Source organism: Gadus chalcogrammus, chromosome 16, assembly GCF_026213295.1.
Source record: "Gadus chalcogrammus isolate NIFS_2021 chromosome 16, NIFS_Gcha_1.0, whole genome shotgun sequence".
Taxonomy (NCBI): Eukaryota; Metazoa; Chordata; class Actinopteri; order Gadiformes; family Gadidae; genus Gadus; species Gadus chalcogrammus.
The window spans coordinates 36,516,994-36,539,455 of NC_079427.1; the positions used below are offsets into that span (position 1 = coordinate 36,516,994).

The 22,462-nt window shown below is 41.2% G+C and overlaps 2 protein-coding genes across 7 annotated transcripts; one reads left to right on the forward strand and one right to left on the reverse strand.

Moving 5' to 3' along the window:
* Positions 1-1,755: 1,755 nt before the first annotated feature.
* LOC130405521 (uncharacterized) lies at positions 1,756-22,314 on the forward strand. 5 transcript variants are annotated; one of them, XM_056610644.1, is made up of 9 exons: positions 1,756-2,955; positions 3,920-4,191; positions 4,279-4,472; positions 4,656-4,749; positions 5,172-5,344; positions 14,688-14,768; positions 15,007-15,270; positions 15,368-15,547; positions 16,004-22,314. In XM_056610644.1, the coding sequence occupies exons 1-9, from the start codon at positions 2,827-2,829 to the stop codon at positions 16,414-16,416; spliced, it is 1,800 nt and encodes a 599-aa protein (XP_056466619.1). In that variant the 5' UTR covers positions 1,756-2,826; the 3' UTR covers positions 16,417-22,314. The 5 variants fall into 5 exon arrangements, with proteins under 5 accessions (XP_056466619.1, XP_056466620.1, XP_056466621.1 ...); XM_056610645.1 differs by having other exon boundaries at positions 1,756-2,540; XM_056610646.1 differs by having other exon boundaries at positions 1,756-2,319.
* LOC130405524 (uncharacterized) lies at positions 7,141-9,182 on the reverse strand. 2 transcript variants are annotated; one of them, XM_056610652.1, is made up of 5 exons: positions 8,889-9,182; positions 8,506-8,543; positions 8,001-8,148; positions 7,629-7,833; positions 7,141-7,500 (listed from the first exon to the last, which is right to left on the reverse strand). In XM_056610652.1, the coding sequence occupies exons 2-5, from the start codon at positions 8,511-8,513 to the stop codon at positions 7,196-7,198; spliced, it is 666 nt and encodes a 221-aa protein (XP_056466627.1). In that variant the 5' UTR covers positions 8,514-8,543; positions 8,889-9,182; the 3' UTR covers positions 7,141-7,195. The 2 variants fall into 2 exon arrangements, with proteins under 2 accessions (XP_056466627.1, XP_056466626.1); XM_056610651.1 differs by having other exon boundaries at positions 8,350-8,543.
* Positions 22,315-22,462: the final 148 nt, after the last annotated feature.

Here is a 22,462-nt window from a genome sequence, read left to right on the forward strand (position 1 = left end):
GTTACCTTCATTATACTACCCGATTGTCCTACACTAACTATGTATATTGGATGACCTAATCTTCATTTATTCTACGTATTGTTCGCATTTGATGTTGTCCACACTTTGATTCACTCCTATGTACATTGCATACCACATCAAACGTGTATACGCCTTATTCTCTGCCTTTTGCATACCACATCAAACTTGCATATGCCTTAGCAAAGTGAAGTAAAGTAAAACGCAGTTTTATCTTTACTTATTTATAGCTATACATGTCCCGGACACGTCCATTACTATTTCCAAAACAGTTTTTTTAGCTATGCAGGTCCCAGACCTAACTATACCATCACATGAACAGTATTTATTATTATAATTATCTAGTTTTTTGTTGGTCAACATCAAATCGATACATTAATTCAACCTTTTAATCCTGACCCACTTGAATTCTCCCCGAAGGAGCCCTTGATTGTGAACTCTCCCGGAGCCTCCCCATGAGCTCCACCGTCACCTCACCAGAACCCGCAGGAACGATCAGTCAGTCGTCGTGGGCTTGGAGGCTCCCAAGGAGTGCCACAATCCAACGTCTGACCAAGTCTATGGGGGAATTTTGAGCCAGGGCAATTAAAACAGTCTAAACTAGGTAGAATAAGAGTCATTTGAACTCACAACAATTATGCACATCTGGGTATTAAATATAGGGTGATATTCCAAACAAAACAAAAACTGAACCTAAAAGAAAAATTCAGAAGTTATTGGTTGAACCAAATGTTATTGCAAGTTAATTAGGTAACACTTTCTATGAAGCCCAGCGTTATAAGGCCCTATAAGGACATTATAAGGGCCTTAATAATGACTTATAGCGATTGCTACAATGACTTATAGCTACTTTATAACTACGTATAATGTCTTCATGATTACTCATAATCACCTTTATGATACATTATATCAGTTCATTATGAATGGTTATAATTAAAGACGGAATAATGCATTATAAATATGTGGCGGTCGGGTAACACTTGCTTTGAAGCCTGCCTTTATAAGGTCCTATAGGGACATTTATGATGACGTTTAAAAGTAGCTATAAGTCATTGTAGCACTCTTTATAACTATGTTTAGCATCTCCACAATGACTCATATCCACTGCTCTGAAATGTTATGTCAGTTAATTATAAATGGTTATAATCTAAGGTAAAATGATGCATTATAAATGTGATCATAGGTTTGTGTGGGTAATCATGAATCCTATGAAGCACTATAAGAACATTCATAATACCTTTAAAAACTAGTTAAGTCATTGTGGCACTCATTATAACTATGTATATAGGTCTTCACGGCACATCATAACCACCTTTGTGATATATTATGATTATTCATTAATGGTTATTATTATATTTAATTTAAACTGAAGTAAATCTAAAGTTGGTGTTTCACTATAAATGTAACAATTTAAAGGGGCATAAAACAATGATGCCATGAAAGATAAAGTTTACAAACTAGTTATGACATTTTTCAAATTAGTGCTCTAACAGTAAATACAGAAATAATGTGAAAACTCTGTTTTATTGTCAATCAATGTGCATCAAATGAAAATAATCTTTGTTAGAACTTAATAAATCAACACAGTAAATAAACAATGTCCCATGACTTTGTGCAACTAATAAGGATATCAATAGTTTAAAAGTATTTTTGCCACCCACATAAAAAGTAGAATGTTACAACTTTAGCACTCATGTACATTGTATTTCCTTATATCATGAATGATTCGACCCAGGATATGTGTTCTGAAGGTTTGCATATGTTAATATTGTCGTCCCTTTAATTGCATATTTAGTTCATACTTGCAGGGATTAAATGTGCATTTTATCTGTTGTGTACTAATTTATTTTATGTTAATGGGGTATTGTATTACTCATTTCTTTGTTTGCCCTTCTTATTATGTCAGTTCGGGCATGTTGTGTATTGTTCGTAATGAGACCTATCTGCGCGGAGTGATTTAGTCCACGGGTGATACGGTCACTCGCGCAGTCAATTATCAGTCTCGCGTAGTCGGCCACGAGGGAAGGGTTCGTTGTATTGTAACCAGCAGTTGGAAACCGCACGGTGCGGACGTAAAGCCAAAATATTGCGAATTAGAATATTCGTGGTGTTTCGTGCTGTCGGCAGCACGGTGTATCGGCAGACAGAGGTGCGTTTGCCGTCCGTTCGCCCGCTAGCGTTTCTCGTGGAGAAGAGCTAGCGGAGAGCTAAGCGAAGAGCTAAGCTATCCAGGAGCACGTGCTCGCGGCCCAGTCGCCAGAGGGACCCAGGAAGAGGCTGGTCTCCCTCGATCCAGACGAGGTTCGTGAGGCGGGTTCAAGCCCGGTCCGTGGATCTTCTGGCCAATCGATTTTCGTTTTAAAACCAGGAAATGGAAAACGGATAACGAGCCGTCTCCCGTCTCCCGTCTCGGAGTCGGAAAATGGGAAACGAGGAACAAACCGATTTCCGATTTCAAAACGGGAAAGGGGGAACGGGTCGTTTTCTGTGGTTCGTGTGCGTGGTTATGAATGGAAATTCGGGTAAATAAAAACGGGCAATTTTCCATCACTGATTTTGCATTAATATGACCCGGAACTGGTTCTGTTGTATGTGCTGATGACCAGTGTTGTCAGGTACGCGGCACTTTTGAAGTGTTGCCGCGGGTTGAATTCTTTGTCCGCTGGTTCGTGTTAACCAATTTTGCATGGCAATTACATGAATATCTTTAAATATAAAAAAATATTTATACCCAAATCCTACCAAACTGACTCCAGATTAATTCATTCATCATCAATCCATCATCAATCATCTGTCCAATGATTGGTGATGACATACTGTCCAATCATCAATCATCATCAATCAATCATGGAGTCGTTTACACTATTTAGAGGGCCAAAGAGAGTGAGGATCCGGGAGGATGATCTAACTGTGGAGAAGGTTGGGAGGATTTTTCAGGTGAATACATTAAACCACGAAGATGATTAGCCATCGTGCAATATTGTGTATGTTGGTTATTGATTTTGTCGTAAAATTGCACTATGCAAGTTGGGCCATGCGTAGACTACTCAAGGTGAACTGCGCTAGCTAGCTTAGCCTAAGCAAATGTCAGTGAAAGTTCGCCTTACTGTCAAAAAGAATTAGTGCACAGTTTCACAGTGCGCAACATCATGTTCTGGTTTGGGAAATGAGTCTGCTTCAGTTCGAGCTGAAATTAACATTTTGCCTTTGCTTGGCTGCTTTGCGTTATGTTGTAGATAATGCATCAACACTGACTGTGACACAGGAGAAAGACCGCTATCGAACTCAGGCTATGATGACTTTTCAGCTAGACTAGCTTCTAGCAACAAGGGCAAGGACAACTCCTTGCCCTTGGTGGTGTCCCATATCAATTAAATTAAATAAAATCGTAAATTTACAACAAATGCAAAAGCGGATTAGGGGTGCGTTCGTAAATTCAATCTGACGCTCTGAAAAAATAGAATCGCGCTCTGAGTTTTGAAAAAGACGACGAACGGTTGTTTTGAGTAGAATTAGCACTGTATGAAGGCTACGCCACTACATTATTTATTTTCCAGAACACAATCCCAATGATACAGGAACAATTACAGTGACGATGAGGAGCACTGTGTGAGCAATAGTTTTAACCTAGTGCAAAACAGTATTTGTAAGCAACAGCTTGTGATTTTAACTCAAACGTGCTTTAGCACTAGCAACCTGCCAAGTGCACTCTCCATTCATACACAGCAGACAGATGAAATTCCGGTATGAATGTCACAACATGAGGGGACTTTTCACATCTTTCCCATGCAATGTCAACGTCTTAATGTGCATATGTTCAGCATCAATGTACAAATTACTTCCGGGTGATTCCTGCAACGTCACTTCTAAATACATGTTCTCTGATTCTGTCTCTCCCCAGGTCGCTCCAGATGCCATGTACCTGACAGATGATGGCAATGGGGCCATTTTCCCCCTGCCCTCTGGGGAATTCCCCATTGGGTCCATGATGACCATGGGCCACTTTGAGGTGCAGGGGCAGCCAACCCCAGCTGCACCTCCAACGCCAGGTCCAGCCCCCTTCTCTTTCTCCTCTCCCTCCGCCTCACCTACACCTGTCCCCTTTTCCTTCTCCGGTGGGCCAAGGACCTTCCCCCCGAGGGCTTCAGGGCACTTTGGGAAAACCTTTCAAAGGTAGGGTGACAGAAGGATTTTTAAGTGTATGTTTTGAAATGACATGATTTGACTGCATACATAACATTTCTTTTATGGTCTATGTAGGTCCATCAATGTGGGGGAGGTAGCGGGCAACCGCATTTTGACCAAAAAAACGTTGGTGGTCCGCTTCTCAGAGGCAGAGGCGAATGTGGAGGCCATCCTTCTAAAGGCGAGGGAGGCCCTGGGCCAGGTGGAGGAGACCTTTGTCCTGACCGACAGTCAGGGCAATGAAATACAGGACTTCGATGGCACAAGAAGTAAGTTATGAGACTGATAATTGCGCAGTACACATAACAATAGCACTATAAATATTATTTGTAAAGCACATCATACACAATGGTCAGTCTATGTCCATGAAAAGGACAAAAGAAAGAAGTTCTGTTTCTGCTAAGATTACAAAAGTAGTAGTCAGTCATCTAAAACATTGTCTTGTACTTCAGCATCGCAGTTCTGGAGGCAGAACAGCCGAAAGGTTTTCGTGCTGCTGGAGGGTGAATTTGAGGACCTCCAGCAGCAAAGACGGGCCAAAGTGAGGTATGTAACATCTTGTCACATGTCAGTTCATCCATACAATTGATAGAGTAGAGTACAGTGAAATGTATCAATCCCGAAGGAAATGCAGGTGTCTAGTAGCATACATGCATACAAATTCATTTACATATATTTCATAATATAATAAGCAGGCAAGTCAGATAAAAGGCGCAGATGGTGGGTGGCGGGATTTGGTAGATCAGCAGCCTCAGTAAAAGGAGAAAGGTAGAGATACGGGTGTGAGAGGTAGAGAGTGTAGAATGTTGGTGTATTTTAGAGATAGTTATACTGTCCAGTCACCGATGACAATTTCTTCCTGTGTGTCATTTTTTGTGTACTATGTACTGTGTACTATTAAAAAGCTGATAACAAAGGTATGTACGTACATGTTGTCACTCATTATTCGTCCATCCATGTCTTTGCAGTCGCAGGGAAGACAACACCCTGCTGGACCGGGCAGAGGAGGTGAAGGTGGCTGCCGAGTCCCTGGAGAATGTGGCTAACGCCATTAAGAAGCTGTCAGAGGTGGCTACTGCCCACCTGCAAAGACCAAGCTTGCAGCCCGCCAAGGATGCTATGTCCTGCCTGGTTTGCAAAGGTATGGAAAAACGTTGATGCCACACATGCACATAACTGAGACATGTAGTCTTTTTTCAGAGATGTATAAAGCACTGGAGTGGAGGAGTGGAGTGGAGTAGAGGTTCATTCATTCTTTATGCATTCATAGATTCAATGACAAAGTTTTTGATTAACATTACAATTGATGCGATTGATGTCTGATGAAAAAACTGAGATTTGTACATAGCCATTTGCATGGGTGGACAAAAGGAAACTGCTGAAAGCATTGAGAAACTGACTTTTGGAACTGCATAGGTGACACCAGAATGTTAAACATGAACAACAACTTTTGAGAATTTTAATTCTGTTGTGAGAAATGTGCCAAACCAACTTATAAAAGCTGTAAGTACTGAACGGGTGGAGACGGAGCAGGGTGGGTTGGTTTCACTGGGCAGACGTTTAAAGTTCTTTAGTGTAGCCTACGTCTTGGGTAGGTTATATCAGTGGTTCTCAAACTTTTTACCATGAGTACCACCTTAGAAATGATTTGGCTCTCCAAGTACCACCGGAATTAAAATAAAGTGCGTAGGCCTATAACTACATAGAGTTTACACAGAAGGCATTAATATTGATAATACGATTTATTATTCACATAACTTTACCTGACTGAAGCAACCAACTGTCTATAACTCATGTATTGTATTTAAACACTTGCAACGGGATAATACTAACAATTGAACAACTGCTTCAATAGGGCTACCCAGCAAATGGGGATATCATCTGGCATATAACATACCAGTCAATCTAGTGAGGTTATTAACAAGTATACTGCATTAAAGCATTCACAGCACTGAATATTAATTTTAACAACTGCAGTCAACCAATCATGTGAGGTAAATTTTACTGCATCAAAACATTCGAAGAATTGAACATGAATATTTAAATACTGGAGTCAAACAATCCTGTTATAAGCAATCATGCACAGCAAAGAGAGAAATCATGTGTACTGCGAAAACACTGTAATCAAACTATCATGAGTAAGAACAAGTGTATCATAGAAAAACAACGTATTCAGTATTAAAAAATACTGCAGTAAGTGCCATAAGGTCAGAATATAAACTATGTTTAGGTTTGAAGGAGAATGTACTCAGGCACACATTGAAAATTAGGCCTATCATGCTTAGTGAGAGGGGTACATGTCTGGGTCGATTGAGGTTAGCTTTAGCCTCAGACTTGGTTCAGTATCCAACCTGCTTCCAGCACACGAGATGAGGGTGGATGGCATCCCCCTTTGGAATTAAAATGATCAAAATCATCCCCCTTCTGAAACAGCCATCCCCCCTTCCCATCCCCTGTTATTTTATCAATTAATGTGGAAATATTACCGCTATTTCATTATAGCGGTTTCCTTTTTCAATTCGGCGCAAGCAACGTTACTTTTCCCAGGGACAGATTTGACAGCGATACTTCATTCTCGGGCAGCATGCTATTGCGCAAGCACGCAGGCGTACTTGCGCAATAGTGCCTCCACGAGCTCTCATTCCACACCGTACGAAACAGACACTGGTAGCGTGAAGCAGTCTCTGCATCTCAGACATCGCTTCCGCAGGCAACTCTGTCCCCTTTTCTCCCTTTCATTCCAACCCGTGAGCAACGCTAGTCTCCCTTCTCTTCCAAATGCATTTTTGAAAAAAAAGAATAAGAATCAGTTTCTAAAATCCTTAAATGTGAAGCATGCCTCCGAATCGTGTGATGCAAATGTTTCACCTGAGCTTAATTTGCAGTTTTCAATCAGCTTTATCGAGACGGAAAAAACAATGACCAATGCTTACGGAATGTTTCATTTGTTATATGAGCAATTTTTTATTATGTTGTGGTTACAGATTACAGCTTAGGCATGCCTTCTTGCTGAGTCAATTAGGTACAGCAGGGCATCCTGAAAAGGCTTAAAGTGGTTGTGCACTGCACCTTCGTACATCACAGCCATGTTGGTAAATACTGCCACGAACTCTGCCTCTGCCCTCATCTTGGCTTCATGTGTTGTGAAAGGGTCTTGTCCGAAGCATGAGTCCCTGGCCAGAGAGGAGTTCAGCTCCCGGTCATACCACGCAGCTGCCTCTGGGGGCGATGGCAAGAGCTCCTCTGACAGTTTGACCTTGCAGCCATTTTCGGCCAAGTGATTTGGCACCCCCCTTCCTGTACAAAAAAAAAAAATGAGGTGATGTGTTCAGAGATGGGACATTGTTTGTAGTTCCACGTAAAACTGTCACGTCTTAAATGTCTTAACACCAACTTGTTTATATATGCATAGCACTGAAGTTCACCTGGTATCGCATGAGCATTCCATGCTCCCACTACCCTTTCGATGCCGATGCTGCTCACTTGGCACAGAAGTTTAGATGTACAGAACTTCACAGCATTGTCCTCCATATTGACAAGCTCCTTGTCCTGTAGGTCCACAAGAGCCGCTTTCAAAGGGTAGTTCACCCTGTTGTTAACTTCCACCCATATCCTTTCAATTCTGTGGTTCTAAAGCAGAAAAAGAATTCCAAGTTGTGAAACTTCATTGATTACAACTCATAGCTGTGAAATCATTCTAGTCATCTCTGCTTGGACACACCAAGACATTTAGACAACAGCACTTTAGACATTCTAAGCTGTGCACATCAAGTGCGAAATGTAGTTGGGAAGCATACTTCAGTGGATTTCGTCTGCAGATATGGGCGCCTGTCCTGATTGTTTCGGTATGCCTGGAGGTTTTCCTGCATGAACAGTGTCAGGTAAAATTCTCTGCCATGATCCACACGGACCTGGTCCCAAAGGCCATAATTCAGGACTGCAGACCTTGAAGAAATTATGGTACAAAAAACATTAAAAGTAATTTATGTTTATCCCAATGTTTTATAGATACAGTAGGCCTACATAGATAGATAGATAGATAGATAGATAGATAGATAGATAGATAGATAGATAGATAGATAGATAGATAGATAGATAGATAGATAGATAGATAGATAGATAGATAGATAGATGAATAGAGAGTACCTGTACACGTCTCCATAAATTATAAGATTATTTTTTACTGGCATAGTTGCATAGCCAACTATTTTGCTGCTGTAGCCATCTATCGCCAGTGCATGGGTAGCACCAAACATGACTCATTTCTCATTTTGGTCCAGATGGATTTTATGACCCACGTACTCGGCCATGTATGGTGTTGGATTTAGATTTCTTGCCCCCTAGAAAAGATGAAGATGAGAAAATGTCATTACATCCACAACATTTCTGTTATTGTCTTGTATTGGCAACCTTCCAGTTCAACTTCACTGAAATGCTATTTAATTCATCTGTGTAATGGCTGTGACAGAAGGAAATAACAATACATTGCACTTGCTATGCGATATAACAGACTTTGACCCCTTCTGTAAATGGCAGGACAAATGTGTATGGATGGTATGTACATACAGTATGCCTCTGAGCATATGACGTTTCAATAATTTTTGTCACACACACACAGTATATAGCCTGGCTGCTCCCTTAGGCTGAAAAACAAGCTGTGTCTCAACTCTTACTGAAATACTCACATTGCAACGTTCTTCGTGGTATGGCTGGTGCAAGTCTCGGAGGACACCAGCAACACGCTTCTCCCCTGCCCTCACTCCTTTATTGGCCAGATACCCAGTTAGTATCTTTCTTCCAAAGGTTGGTCCAACCTATAGCAGATATTTGAATTAAAAGCAAAGTATTAATGAATTGTTTGCAAGATTTGTGTGTGTGTGTGTGTGTGTATTTAGTGTCTCATGTTTCATGTTTAGTTACATCAATTATGTACTGTTATGTGAACCATGCAATCCTATGCGACTTCAGTGAAACTGTGTGTGTGTGTGTGTGTGTGTGTGTGTGTGTGTGTGTGTGTGTGTGTGTGTGTGTGTGTGTGTGTGTGTGTGTGTGTGTGTGTGTGTGTGTGTGTGTGTGTGTGTGTGATTAGTTCTACCGTAGCCGTCATGTGCAAACCAAAGGTCAGAGAGACACACTGTCGCTCTCGTTTGTTTGTTTTTGTCTTGGGTGGGGAGTTGCTTGGTAGGCCTATGACTCGCTAAATATGTGATAGAATATCCCTTTATATTTATTGGGTATTGGACAGTTTGACATGAGAGACGTTTTTTGGTGATAGGCCTATACATAGGCCTATTTCTGTAGGCCTAGGCCTATATTTGTGCACTTGTCATCTTTGTTTCTATTGAATGGTGTTCCTTTTTCGTTAGCATAGGCTATGTAATTTATTTCATATTCATTTGGGTTTTTGTGTAGGCACAATTCTTTTTATATTGTGTTTTAAATATGAAGTGTGGAGCTGTCATTCATCGGCGCACTGCGCCCGCCCCTGATTGAGAGTCTTTAAAACTTAAAAATTAAAAGAACTGTCAGAAACACAAACTCACACCTACACCTGACGAAGACCAGACTGGTCGAAACGTTGTGTATAATAAACTGGGAGCAGAACCGTGTGCGGACCTTTTTCTTCTTTTGTTCGATCGCGTTTAGTCCGGCACCTGTTTTAACTGGGTGCGCGCACTCCAAAACGCTAGCAGACATAAGACCCACAGGTCATAGGCCTAAGTGTTCACATACACATGACATGAGATATAACTTATTTCAAAGGATAAATAGGCCTAACCCACTGCCGAATACGCAGTACATTTCTCATGGACGGGAAAAGGCTAGATTGACTGCATTACGTCCATCTTCATTAATAGAGCAGTAGTAGGCTAGGTACACACACATCATCATAATTTATGAAAAACAAGGAGAAGAGGATGTTCAGGAACACTTTATTCTGATCACCAAAAAATACAAGTTGCGTAAAATGTCAAATGTATGCAAGTATAGTGTGCAAAAGTTTGAGCTCAGTCCAATATTTTCGGGGGTAGGATGTCACGTCTTGTCGAATTGGGCGCATTTAATTGCAAACATGAGAGGGCCCTGACACTTCAGCGCCGCACTACGAGCACGAGGACATTCGTTAGGCCCACCGAGGGACCTCAGGTCGGACTGTCTGTGTGTGTGCGTGCTGTGTGATTGTGTTAAAGGGAGGGTACAGCATTGGGGAGGTAGTGTGTGAGTGTGTATTGAAGTGTTTATATGTCAATGTGTTTAATGTGTATATCTAGGGTGGTTTATTGTCTGTATTAAATTGTTAAACGTAGCTTTGGTCTCCTCTCACTCTTAGCTAAATATGTACACAGGTTTAGATATTATTTGGTTATAGATTACATGAGTCAGATTACATCCCTTTGGAAATTATACAGTCCTTTATAGGCTCCGGTACTTTCTTCAGTACAATATGAGAACTGTGATTTCTGGCAAGCCAGTATTCCCATTCTATTACTTTCAGGTATTGTTTCAGAAGTTTTGATGTGCGGTTACCACGATGCCGCCACACATCCACCTTGAAGGTCTGCCATGCACGCTCTAAATGCTGAGAATGGGCTCTGGTTGTCGGATGAACATGAATGAAGTTTATTTTGTGGCATACAGTGAAATGCTTATGGCCCAACTCTGTTAAAGCCCTGCGGTAGGCTCTCCACTCATCTGTGATGACCTTCCACGAACAATCTTGAGGATAGGTCTTCGACTGTTCTTTCCCACTAAGATCCCAAAAACCCATTTTTTGGAGCGGCGCCAAGTTGGACCAACCCTGCCACAGTTATGCTGCGAAAGACATTTCACATATCATGTGTTTATATATTACATTCCATATGTGTGTGTGTGTGCGTGTGTTTTTCTGTACCTTTCTTTTATGTGAGAATTTGCTTTCATCCAGTACAACAAAACGGTGATGGCCACGGCCACCAACCCTCATTTGTCCACGATGGCGAAGTTTGTCAACTGCCCGAATGCAGACCTTAGCCAAATGAGGGCACATCATTATTGTCATGTTTGGATATAACTGAAGCAGTTTCTTCAATCCTGACTTCATTCAGTGGTTTACTTTAAATTAAGTAAGGGAATGAATGCTCTACAACGATGAACTCGTCAGTAGTTGCACATAATATCTGACATGAGGCTATATCTTGTTTGAATGGGGGCATATATTTCACTCCATACCTTTCTCAAGGTGGCAGCCATTCGGCTTAGAGTTCTGCTGCTTGCTGCAACACCATCATCAGAGCTGCAAACTTGTCGCTTTTCGGCGACAATCGCCGTTTTCTTGGTCAATTTGGTCATTCACGTGAATCGTGTAGAACCGGAGAGTTTTGTTTTTGGGGGGGTCCAGAATTGCAAAAAAAAATTGGATTGTTCTTATAATTGACATTTCTCTGGGCCAATCGGAATCTCAGCACTTGCTTCAGAATCTTTCTTATAATTGACATTTCTCTGGGCCAATCGGAATCTTGAAGCACACAGCGCCAACTGAGCTCGCCATTGGATGAGACGGTTGCCTGGCTACCGCGCATGCGCGCCAAACAACGCAAGAGAGCTTGCGAAACCCTGCGAAACCCTTGTCCAGAGGGGTGTTCCACGAACGGAGGTTTAACAAACACTGAGTTAACGCTGAACTCTAGGTTGATTTACCCTGTGCCGACTAACCCAGAGTTTTCGGTTCCACAGCAGCGGTTATGCATTAGTTCAATCAACTCGGGGTTGGTTAACACAGGGTTGTGCGCGTCCACGCCAAACCTAAAAAGACGTGATGTATGGATCATGGAAACCCCGTTCGAAATGGCGAAACGGGCCGCTTATTTCAATGAAATGGAACTTCAGGTTCTCCTGGAGAGCTATGACGAGGAGAAGGACATTATCACAAGAAAAGGGAACGCTAAAGCCTCTGCAACCCGGAGAACCAAAGCCTGGCAGCGGATCGCTGACCGCGTAAATGCGTTAGTTACACGTCAAAAGCATGATCCTTAATATTTGAGCCATGAATATATAAATATCCCAGTTAAGCATTCTTAAAGATCCTACCACATAACCCCTTTCTTCTAAAAAAATATGTACTCCGATGGCTTCCAAGCGGTCAGCGGATCAAGTATAGAAATGAAGTATAAAAAACATAAAAACTGGTAAGCTTTTGCCACCATCGTATTGGTATAAATTTAAATTAGCCATTTTTTTAAGCCAATCGTGAATAGGCCGACAGTCGGCAGACTGGATCTGGCCCTCAAATTGTCTTGACCCCGGTGGAGGAGCTGTTAATAAACATAAATTCAGGGCGCCCTGGCATGGAGGTGGTACCTGGAGGTACCTACCTCCTCAGAGAGTCAGGGGCCATACCCCACTGGTTGAATGTAGGTTTTCGTGTTTTCTTGTATTTTAGATTTTTTTTGCCTTCGAAGTAACACATGCAAACCATGTGCTTGCCACAGCGCATACTATTCCAAATGTTTCTTTTTTTGGTAACTGGGTAGAAAACCTAAAAGTGACAATTCATCAACTTCACAGAATAATAATTATTTTTTGTCTCTCCAATAATAAGAGACAAAAAAAAAATTGTGATAGTTGTAAATAAAATATTTTTTATAAGCCTTAAGGATGTTTTGACATTGATTTTTGATAAAGAGTTTTGTTAAGTCACGCTTAGAGTAGTGTCATTTGTATATTACAATTAAAAAAAAAATCCCCCCGTGACACTGTCACCTTTTTTCCTCTGAGGAGTTTGCAGGTCTGCATCATCCATTAGGTCTACTTGTCTCATCCTCAGTCCTTGTGAGAACCTAGGCAACCAGCAGGCATAGATCAAAGTGTTTAGTTTTATTATACATAACAACTCACACACGTTTTTAAAAGCAGTTGCCTATTGCTCTGTATAGTTTATTGAAATCATTAGCGATTCAGTCTTCCTAGGATAAATCCACAGCAAGGTAGCACACATAGCCTACTATTAGCCTACTACAAACCTGAAGATAAATGGAAGTCAATAAGAAATGTACAAAAGACTACACAGTTGGACATGGTTGTGTTTCCTTAACCTAGTCAATGGTTTAATGGCTGAAGAAATTGGTTTTGGGCTATGGGTAAGCTATCCTTGGTTATACCACAACAAATGAAAGTAGGGCTCTAACAAATGGAAATTCCAAACAATTTCCATTTTTCTTTTTTTTTTTTAAAAATCATCAGATGTTGGATATCAGGTTTGATGTGCATGTCTATACAAACCTGTAGATGAATTCCAGATGATTCGGCAATGATCTGCGTGAATGGTAGAATATGGTCCCCTTACGAACAGACAAAGTCCCTCGACAAGAGCGATTCTTGCAATTCCTGCAAGTCGTGGTTTTAAATCAAATAAATGTAAATCAAGAAATAAATGAAAAAAAACAGCAAAATATAAAAATAATAGGCAATGAGAATAGGCTACTCACCATTGGAATCCATCTTGGCGAGATATTTTCAAAAGTTTCATAGACACTTTGCATTTGTTGCAAATCATAGAGCGCAGCAAAAGCCCCTTCTTTTGCATCCACAATACCAGTTCTCTTTTGTTGAGCAACGTGTTTTGTGCCCGTAAAATGCGACAAACTTCATTTTTAATTGACATTTTTCATTGATACCTACACATCAGTTGCAGAAACGTCGAAATATTAAAGTTGTCTACATGAAAGCATAACTTTGACAACGCGCGCTTTTGGACCAATGAAATCTGTTCGTCAACCAGTCAAGCAAACGTCGATGGTAATACAGCTTTCAGACCTGAGAGCACGCTCAAGGTAGAAGACGTAGGACTGAGTAGGTAAGAGTTTACAGATAGTTGCTTCTGCAGTATTATTATTCGTATTGGCAGTATAGGATTTCGAAATGTTTAACAAGACAATATTAATCAGTTTTTTTTAATTAGTGTAAGCTTGCCCCTTATAAACTATCTTTGTCAAACTAGCTGGCTCTCATCTCATTTTCGTCCGCTTATCCGGGGTCGGGTCGCGGGGGGAGCAGCTCAAGCAGGGGGCCCCAGACTTCCCTTTCCCGGGCCACATTGACCAACTCTGACGGGGGGATCCCGAGGCGTTCCCAGGCCAGTGTTGAGATATAATCTCTCCACCTAGTCCTGGGTCTTCCCCGAGGTCTCCTCCCCACTGGACGTGCCTGAAACACCTCCCAAGGAAGGCGCCCAGTGGGCATCCTTACCAGATGCCCGAACCACCTCAGTTAGCTTAGCTGGCTAGCTAACGTATCTATCTAGCTTTCAATTGATTATCCTCAATACAGTAGTCTATCGAATAGGATGGCATCGTGTGATTGACTTATCAATATCGAAAATGTGGTAAATACGGAAGGTACATAATAAGGTTCTAGTTGATTCTGTTTGTAGAAAACTAACTTTTTAAATAAAAAGTGTTGTGCTTCACCGGGTTCGCCAGCTAATATTAACGATGCCGTCCCTGCAGAAATTAGCAAGAAAAGAACACGTGCAGCCACTGGAGTAGCGGGAGCCAGCAACGGCACCGCGTTGACCTCCTCACCAACTCGTAAGTTTTACTAAAATAAGTAACATGCTGTGGTTTGACATGAAATAACAGGTTAGCCTGAATCGGCTCTGGCAAATAAAACAAAATTAACGGTAGATAAGCTGTTCTTAGGTGTTAGGAAGGTAACCGTCCCCAGCTGTGGACCCTCCCTTTGTGCAGACCATGCACGATTGGAATTTGACAAGACAAGGTGTTTTCAGTTCCTCTAAGAGTATTTCACAGCAATTCTGTTTTGCAGATGCACCTGCTCCAACAGCGCTGCATGAGATTGAGATGTTAAAAGTAAAGCTGGAGGCTGAGAGGGAGAAAGTTAATTTGAAAGAGGAGATGATCGATGTGCTAAAAAAAGACAAGATCTACCTCCAGGGGGAGCTCACCAAGAAAGATGCTTACTACCAGGAGCAGCTGGCCAAGAAAGACGCCAACTTCAATGACGAGCTGGCAAGGAAAGATGCCATCCTACTAGATAAAATGAAAAATAAGAAAATTAGGAAGCAAGCCGGTAAACTCCTACTTACAACATCATTGTGCAGTGGTCAGTTTAATATGATGTAACCTTGGTAATTCCTGCTACTAAATATTTCTTGATTGTTTTTCAGAAGTTAAAAATTCCTCAAGCTCATTTGAAAGTACCCAAGACCTCGTGTCTTCCTTGTCCGATTCGTCTGTGGAGGCACCCAAAAAAAAAAAAGGAAAGCAAAAGCTTAAAACATTTTGTAAATCAACTCCACTGGAGCAGCAGCTACACTCCGAAGGCCCTTCACACAGCCGTGTTCGGAGTAAGTAGTGATAAGACCAAGCAAGGTTACTAAAAAGAGAAATTCTGTGTTGTGTAGACAATGATATTACTACACCAGGTAAGGCAGAGGACACTGGGGTAAGTATCAATATAAAAAAGACAAGAAGGCAACCTGTAACAAATTGTAAGGAAGAGAGAATTCATCATTTTTCAGAGGGAATAAGTGAGGGCAGCTTTGCTCTTCTTATTTTACCATTCAAAACCATATGAGGCATATGTTTTCACATTAGTTTCAGTAAGAACAGAATGGGTTTGATAGAAATTAATGTTTTTGCATAAAATGCAATGCGAGGGTGTGCTGTGGCTTTAAATAAGAACAATTTTGGGAAGTGATGGCTTTGCCGTAATTTACAATCAAGTTCTGAATGGTGTTGTGAGTTACTATTTCAGGTAGATGAACATGTACCTTTTTCTTCTTATGCCTCTTTTTGTTTAGTTCGGAACTCCAAAGGGGTTATTTTAAGATATGTGGCCGCCCTGGAAGCATTCAGAAGAGGGAAGTCCATGAAGGCAGCATTCGATGCTGTCGGGGTGGACCGAAACACGGTGGCGAGGACTGCTACTGTGGCAGAACTGCATCTGGCAGCACCAGAAGTGTTCGAGTCCATCAGCTGGAATGAGCGAGTGGAGTCACTCTCCACCTTTATCGCTAGGTGCCGTTCACTTGTGACACCAGAAATTAAAGATAAAATAAGCAAGATGAAAACGGATGGGGACTTGCTCCCGATGGCCGTCCATAAAAATTTCACATCAAAGTCACATCAAAGTTGTCTACAGCAGGCTTGCTGTTTTTTTTATTTTAAACACCCTTACAATACTATGTTCTGGGCTATGTTCAGCCAGTGCTGATTTAAATAAAAGGGTTTTCATCTGTATCCTGTTGTATTTACTAGGGGTGTGCCAAAATATCGATACTGCGACATATCGCGATATTTCGTCTTGCGGGACGTTATCGATATGCTGACGCCAAATATCGATATTTAATGGTCCCATGACATGAAAATCTCACTTTATGAGGTTTTCTAACATAAATATGAGTTCCCCTAGCCTGCCTATGGTCCCCCAATTGCTAAAACTTGCGTTTGGTGTAAAACGAGCACTAGCTGTTCTGCTCGCCTTTGAAAAAACGGAGGCTCAAGTGCGCTGATTTGGAATGTCTGTATTCTTGACGTCATCAGGAATCTCAGCTCCTCCCCTTACTCTGCCTGGCCCGCCCAGAGACGTTGGCCCGCCAATGAGACTCGACCGTGCGAGCGCCACATGTGTGTGTGTTTGTGTGAATACTAGGGGTGAAACGGATCAGTGTGTCCACGGTTCGGTTCAGATAACCGTTTTGGGCCTCGGTTTCGGATACGGTTCGGATTAGGATCATGTCCGTGGTAGTAAATAGGCGGACTTTTTTTTGACGGAGGGTTTGGGGGAGAAACACAAAAATGAATGAGACCCACAGGCTATTTGCAATGTGTTAATTGACTGCAATCAGACAACTTGCAAGGCTTTTTTGTGCAATAAATGTTCCCCTAAATGCATTTGAAAACATGGTGCACTGAGTGTAACATGTAAGGGATAACGGCCGACGAGGCTTAGAACTCTGGCGACGAGCGCAGCATGAAGCCAGAGTTGCCTCTACCTGTCCATTATTTCCATCGAACCGGTCGACCTCGAAGGCCGTTATCCCACTTATCACCCGTTTGTATTTATCTCCCGTATATTTAGAATATAATTGTATCAATTACTTTCTTTAAATTTAGGAATCGTGCGCTTGAAAAGCCCAGTTTGTTTTGAACGCTGACAGGCTGAAGGGAGGGGCGGGAAAAGTCTCATTGGCTCGGGCAGCACTGGAGAGAATGCATTCCGCTGGGTCCTAAACACCCTTTTGTATCGGACGTAGGCTACAGTAGGCAAAATACGCTACATAAGGCAATGCCTTCATGAAACCGAAATCCGCGGATCTCCAGAATGCTCCGAACTGTGGTAAACGAACCGAACGGATTCGGATACAATTCGAATCCGCTGCAGGCCTAGTGAATACACACACTAACGCAAGTGTTTCTTGTCGGTTCTTTGACGTGTCTTGTATTTCCACAACGAGACTGTTGTGGGGGTTATGTTATCTCAGCCATGGTTGAGAAGGAATTGGGAGAAAGGAACTTTGTTTTTGACTGGCTGAAGTACATGAACTGCGTCATGCCGCCGGTTGCCGCGAGGCACCATCGCCCGGCAGCGGGCAGCCGGCAGCAGGCAGCGCGCGGTTCAGTCGACTTCAGGTTGATGTGAAAGTGGAAGAACCAGAGACGTCGCAGAACCCGACAAAGTCGTTTGTGATTCATTATATCGTCTGGAGGTGCACACCGCTTTTGGCCGTGATAATATGTATTAAATGATATAGATTTCTATGTATTATATGATATTATTTAGATATAGAGCTCCAGGACTGTATCGCAAGTGTTGTACACTTCCTTGTTATTTGGATAACCGTTCTGTCGGACTCTCGTCTCTGGTATTTCTACAACGAGACTCGTATTGGGGGTTATCTCAGCCAAGGTTGAGAATGAATTGGGGGGAAGGAACTTTGGCTTTGACTCCCTCAAGAACATGAACCACGACATGGAGGAGAAAGGGATTGTTGGCGGTGAATGTCTCCAGCTTGAGACCCGCTGAGGGACCACCGCCGGAGGCGGAGGCGCTGCCCGGGAACAATCCCTTTCTCCTCCTTGTCGTGGTTCAGTCTACTTCACATTGATGAGGACGTTGAAGAACCAGGAACGTCGGAGAACCCAACGCGGTCGTTTGAGATTCATAATATCGGCTCACACATCTTTTGGCGGTTATAATATATATTATATGATATAGATATCTATGTAGGCTATATGATAATATTTTGATATAGTGCTCCAGGACTCCCGTGTGTTATAGAATATATACAGAACACGGCTAAAGGCTGTGTGCGCCTCGCCATTGCGATACATCCACTGTAAACAGAGCGAATGAAACTAAGCAATGAAATGTTTTCTGCATTTATTTTGTTTTCTAATTTTCTTACTTTGCATAAAATGTTTTTGTAATAAATTCTGAATTTCTTCAGTGACACAGATATCGTGATGTATCGTGGGTGAAATTTCTTGCAATATATCGATAATCGTAGAATCGCTGTATCGTGATATTATCGTTATCGTGGGTAAAATATCGTGATAGTATCGTATCGTGGGGTACCTAGTGATACCCAGCCCTAGTATTTACTGTCAGAACTATTAACAAGTTCATAATGCCTTATCTTCTATTTTATCTTATAATAATCTTATATCTGTTTAAAACAACATTACCCTTTTGTCACTTTACTTAAAGCTGACAAAGTACACTTATAGAATCGTATATCTGTTCATAACAACACCACCCTTTTGTCACTTTACTTAAAGCTGACAAAGTCCACTTATAGGATCTTCTAAAAGTCTATAATATTATATGTCTGTATAGCAGCCTAGTCACCATTAGGGCTGTCAAAATTGCTCAAAAATGACATTCGAATGTTCGTTTGGAAAAAAATCACGTATTCAAACTATTCGAATATCGCGTTTTTGGATACATTTCGAACGAATATTCGAACTTCGAATATGTTTGCCGTCTCGTTGAGAGTGCTGGTGGGCGGCGGCTTCCTACTGGGCATTTCCTTACTTTAAAACGAGGGACATCGCGAACAGACAGAGGCTCATTCACAAAGCAGTTAGGCGCTTGTACCGCAGGAGTGTTTTTTCACATTTGAATATTATGAGGGACATCGCGAACAGACAGAGGCTCACTCACAAAGCAGATAGGCGCTTGTGTAACCGAGCGTTGCCACTTAGATATTTATATGACAAGAATGACACAAGCGTGGAAGGGAAAATAGTCTTGTTTACTTAGTACATATCAGAAGTCACCCAGTCACAGCGTGAGAGCTGGAATACCTATATCCAAGTACGGAAACCCCGAGGGGATAAAATACATTCGCTCTTCACAATACTAGTCTGTTACACTTGTACCGCGGGAGTGTTTTTTCACATTCGAATATTATGAGGGACATCGCAAACAGACAGAGGCTCATTCACAAAGCAGATAGAGGCGCTTGTACAGCGGGAGTGTTTTTTCACATTCGAATATTAATTTTCACGTTCAAATTCGCGTTTTTGGATACATTTCGAACGAATATTCGAACTTCGAATATTCATTGACAGCCCTAGTCACCATACTAATAACCATTAATGAATAATCATAATATATCACAAAGGTGGTTATGATGTGCCGTGAAGACCTATATACATAGTTATAATGAGTGCCACAATGACTTAACTAGTTTTTAAAGGTATTATGAATGTTCTTATAGTGCTTCATATATGCAGGCTTCATAGGATTCATGATTACCCACACAAACCTATGATCACATTTATAATGCATAATTTTACCTTAGATTATAACCATTTATAATTAACTGACATAACGTTTCAGAGCAGTGGATATGAGTCATTGTGGAGATGCTAAACATAGTTATAAAGAGTGCTACAATGACTTATAGCTACTTTTAAACGTCATCATAAATGTCCCTATAGGACCTTATAAAGGCAGTTTGTTTTGTGTTACCCGACAGTCACATATTTATAATGCATTATTCCGTCTTTAATTATAACCATTCATAATGAACTGATATAATGTATCATAAAGGTGATTATGAGTCATCATGAAGACATTATACATAGTTATAAAGTAGCTATAAGTCATTGTAGCAATCGCTATAAGTCATTATTAAGGCCCTTATAATGTCCTTATAGGGCCTTATAACGCTGGGCTTCATAGAAAGTGTTACCGTTAATTATAATGAACCATTTTCTAATTATCTTATAGTTTTATATGTGGTATGCTTTCAATATCCCCTTGTGTATGTAACAGTCGAGTAATCTCCATTATCTTGGTGGCTCTGACACACACGAGAGGACATTCACACATGGTATATGAATCCACCATTTGTTTTCATTTTATATTTACTTATTTTTATTTTATTTTTATTTTTATCTCTATATACACATTCGTAAGAAAAGCTCGAACGAAGATGCATCATAACATGCATCAACAGACCTAAAAATAAGCATATTATTCAACAATCCGAGTCCTCAGATGGGATTTCTCCCTGCGGAGCCCTTCATTCTCTAAAGGGTCCGCAGATAGGTCCGCTGAGTGGCCTGGAGTTCTTACACATTCAGAGGTGTTGCTGAGGGCAGCTGCCTTACAACAAACCAAAAGCCTTTGTTAACCATATGGTCATCTAAGTCATCATTCCTTAAGATGTCATAAATATGGGGTTGGCCGTTCCTTATCACTTGCGTCTTTGCGCTTCCCTGGGGATCAAGGATAACAGGCCCAAACCCACACAGGATAACAAAGGAACAGAGTGAGAACTGATTTCCACTAACCTTAAAGGATTACATTTTAAACGACCCTGCAGAATAACAGGGTGACAAGACCACATGGGAAACCACAAACATACAAAACTTAAATTTGAACATTAACAAAATATCTTAATATTAAAAATCTGCATTTCAATATTAGGCATCATACTTCTGTTGTTACCGGAACGTTGTCAGTCGGGGTTCAGTCGGGGACAGTCGGGGTGATGTTATGGCTGTGCAATTCGGTTGAGCATTAAACTGGTTGGATATATTGTAATAATCGAGTATCCACTGTCTACATAGCCCGTTTTGTAATGAAAAACGTAACACGTATATTGTCAATCACAATTAGGATGAATTATGGATTACATTTTATTCTACTTATGTTATTAATGTAAATATTGCCAATTATTAACCTTAGATTACGTGAAGACTTTTATTTAAATGTTATTTTCATAATTTGTAAGGAAATATATATTTTATTCTTTCTTATTTTGGTACTCTGGACCTGGTCAGGTCTGTTGAACTATGCATTTCTACCGCTTGTCCTCAGAATCCTCTATTTGGGGGGGACTCTCCTGCTCTCCTACGAGGCAGGTTATCCCAGAACTCTTCTAAGAATCCCCAGGCCTGGATAATCCCTGGACTTCTGTGGACGAGCGGTATGCATGCTATGGACAACTTTAAAGGCTAACCGTTCATGATGTGGAGTCTAGATAATTATTCCTATCTTAAGATCACCGTGTAACTCTCGTTCAGGGATCTGGTTTGATGTAAGACCCCTGTATTGGTGTCCTTTTGTAGGACCTCTTTCGGTTTTGGAATCCGGCTTTCCTAATTATTGAATACAAGATAATGCATGCATATTGATGGTACGATATCATATCTATTGCAATCGCTCCAATGGAAGCAATAGTTGACCTTTGAACATCTCACGCAGTGTTATTCAGTTTATTCGTATGTAGTAGCTGATTATAGCAGAATTTAACCCATGTAGATTTAATATTCGCAAAAAATGTATTGTAATTTTGGCTACAGCAGTTGAGCTAACTCCCTCCTTGGGCACCGTTTAAAACCATGTGCACCATTTATTAATCAGACATATTATTCTAGCAGTTGAACCCCGTGTCTATTTGAACCAGCCTGGTTCTCTACCTTTCTTGCTACACAAAACGCATGTGGAATAGACAGAAGGGCTCAGCAACCTGAAAAAAAAAAAAATTACTGTCAGTATTTGGCATTCGTCCTACGGAACCCCTTAGGTGACATGGAGGAGAGAAAAAAAAATGAAGGAGAAAAAAAAAAAACGTGTTCTGGGGACAAACACTAACTACAGTTTTGCGAGATCTTGAATTTGTTTTGCGAGATCTCGACTTTGATTTGCGAGATCTCGAGTTTATTTTTGCGAGATCTTGACTTTGATTTGCGAGATCTCGAGTTTGTTTTGCGAGACCTCGAGTTTCATTTGCAATATCTCG

Bases quoted from the DNA above. Each gene is read 5' to 3' on its own strand.
- LOC130405521 (XM_056610643.1), top strand. From the start codon at position 3,752: ATGAAATTCCGGTATGAATGTCACAACATGAGGGGACTTTTCACATCT. The intron at 4,750-5,171 runs GTATGTAACATC...ATGTCTTTGCAG, and splicing joins CAAAGACGGGCCAAAGTGAG to TCGCAGGGAAGACAACACCC. The intron at 15,548-16,003 runs GTAAGTAGTGAT...CTTTTTGTTTAG, and splicing joins TTCACACAGCCGTGTTCGGA to TTCGGAACTCCAAAGGGGTT.
- LOC130405524 (XM_056610651.1), bottom strand. From the start codon at position 8,459: ATGTTTGGTGCTACCCATGCACTGGCGATAGATGGCTACAGCAGCAAA. The intron at 7,834-8,000 runs GTATGCTTCCCA...TTTCTGCTTTAG, and splicing joins TGCAGACGAAATCCACTGAA to AACCACAGAATTGAAAGGAT. The intron at 7,501-7,628 runs GTGAACTTCAGT...TTTTTTGTACAG, and splicing joins GAATGCTCATGCGATACCAG to GAAGGGGGGTGCCAAATCAC.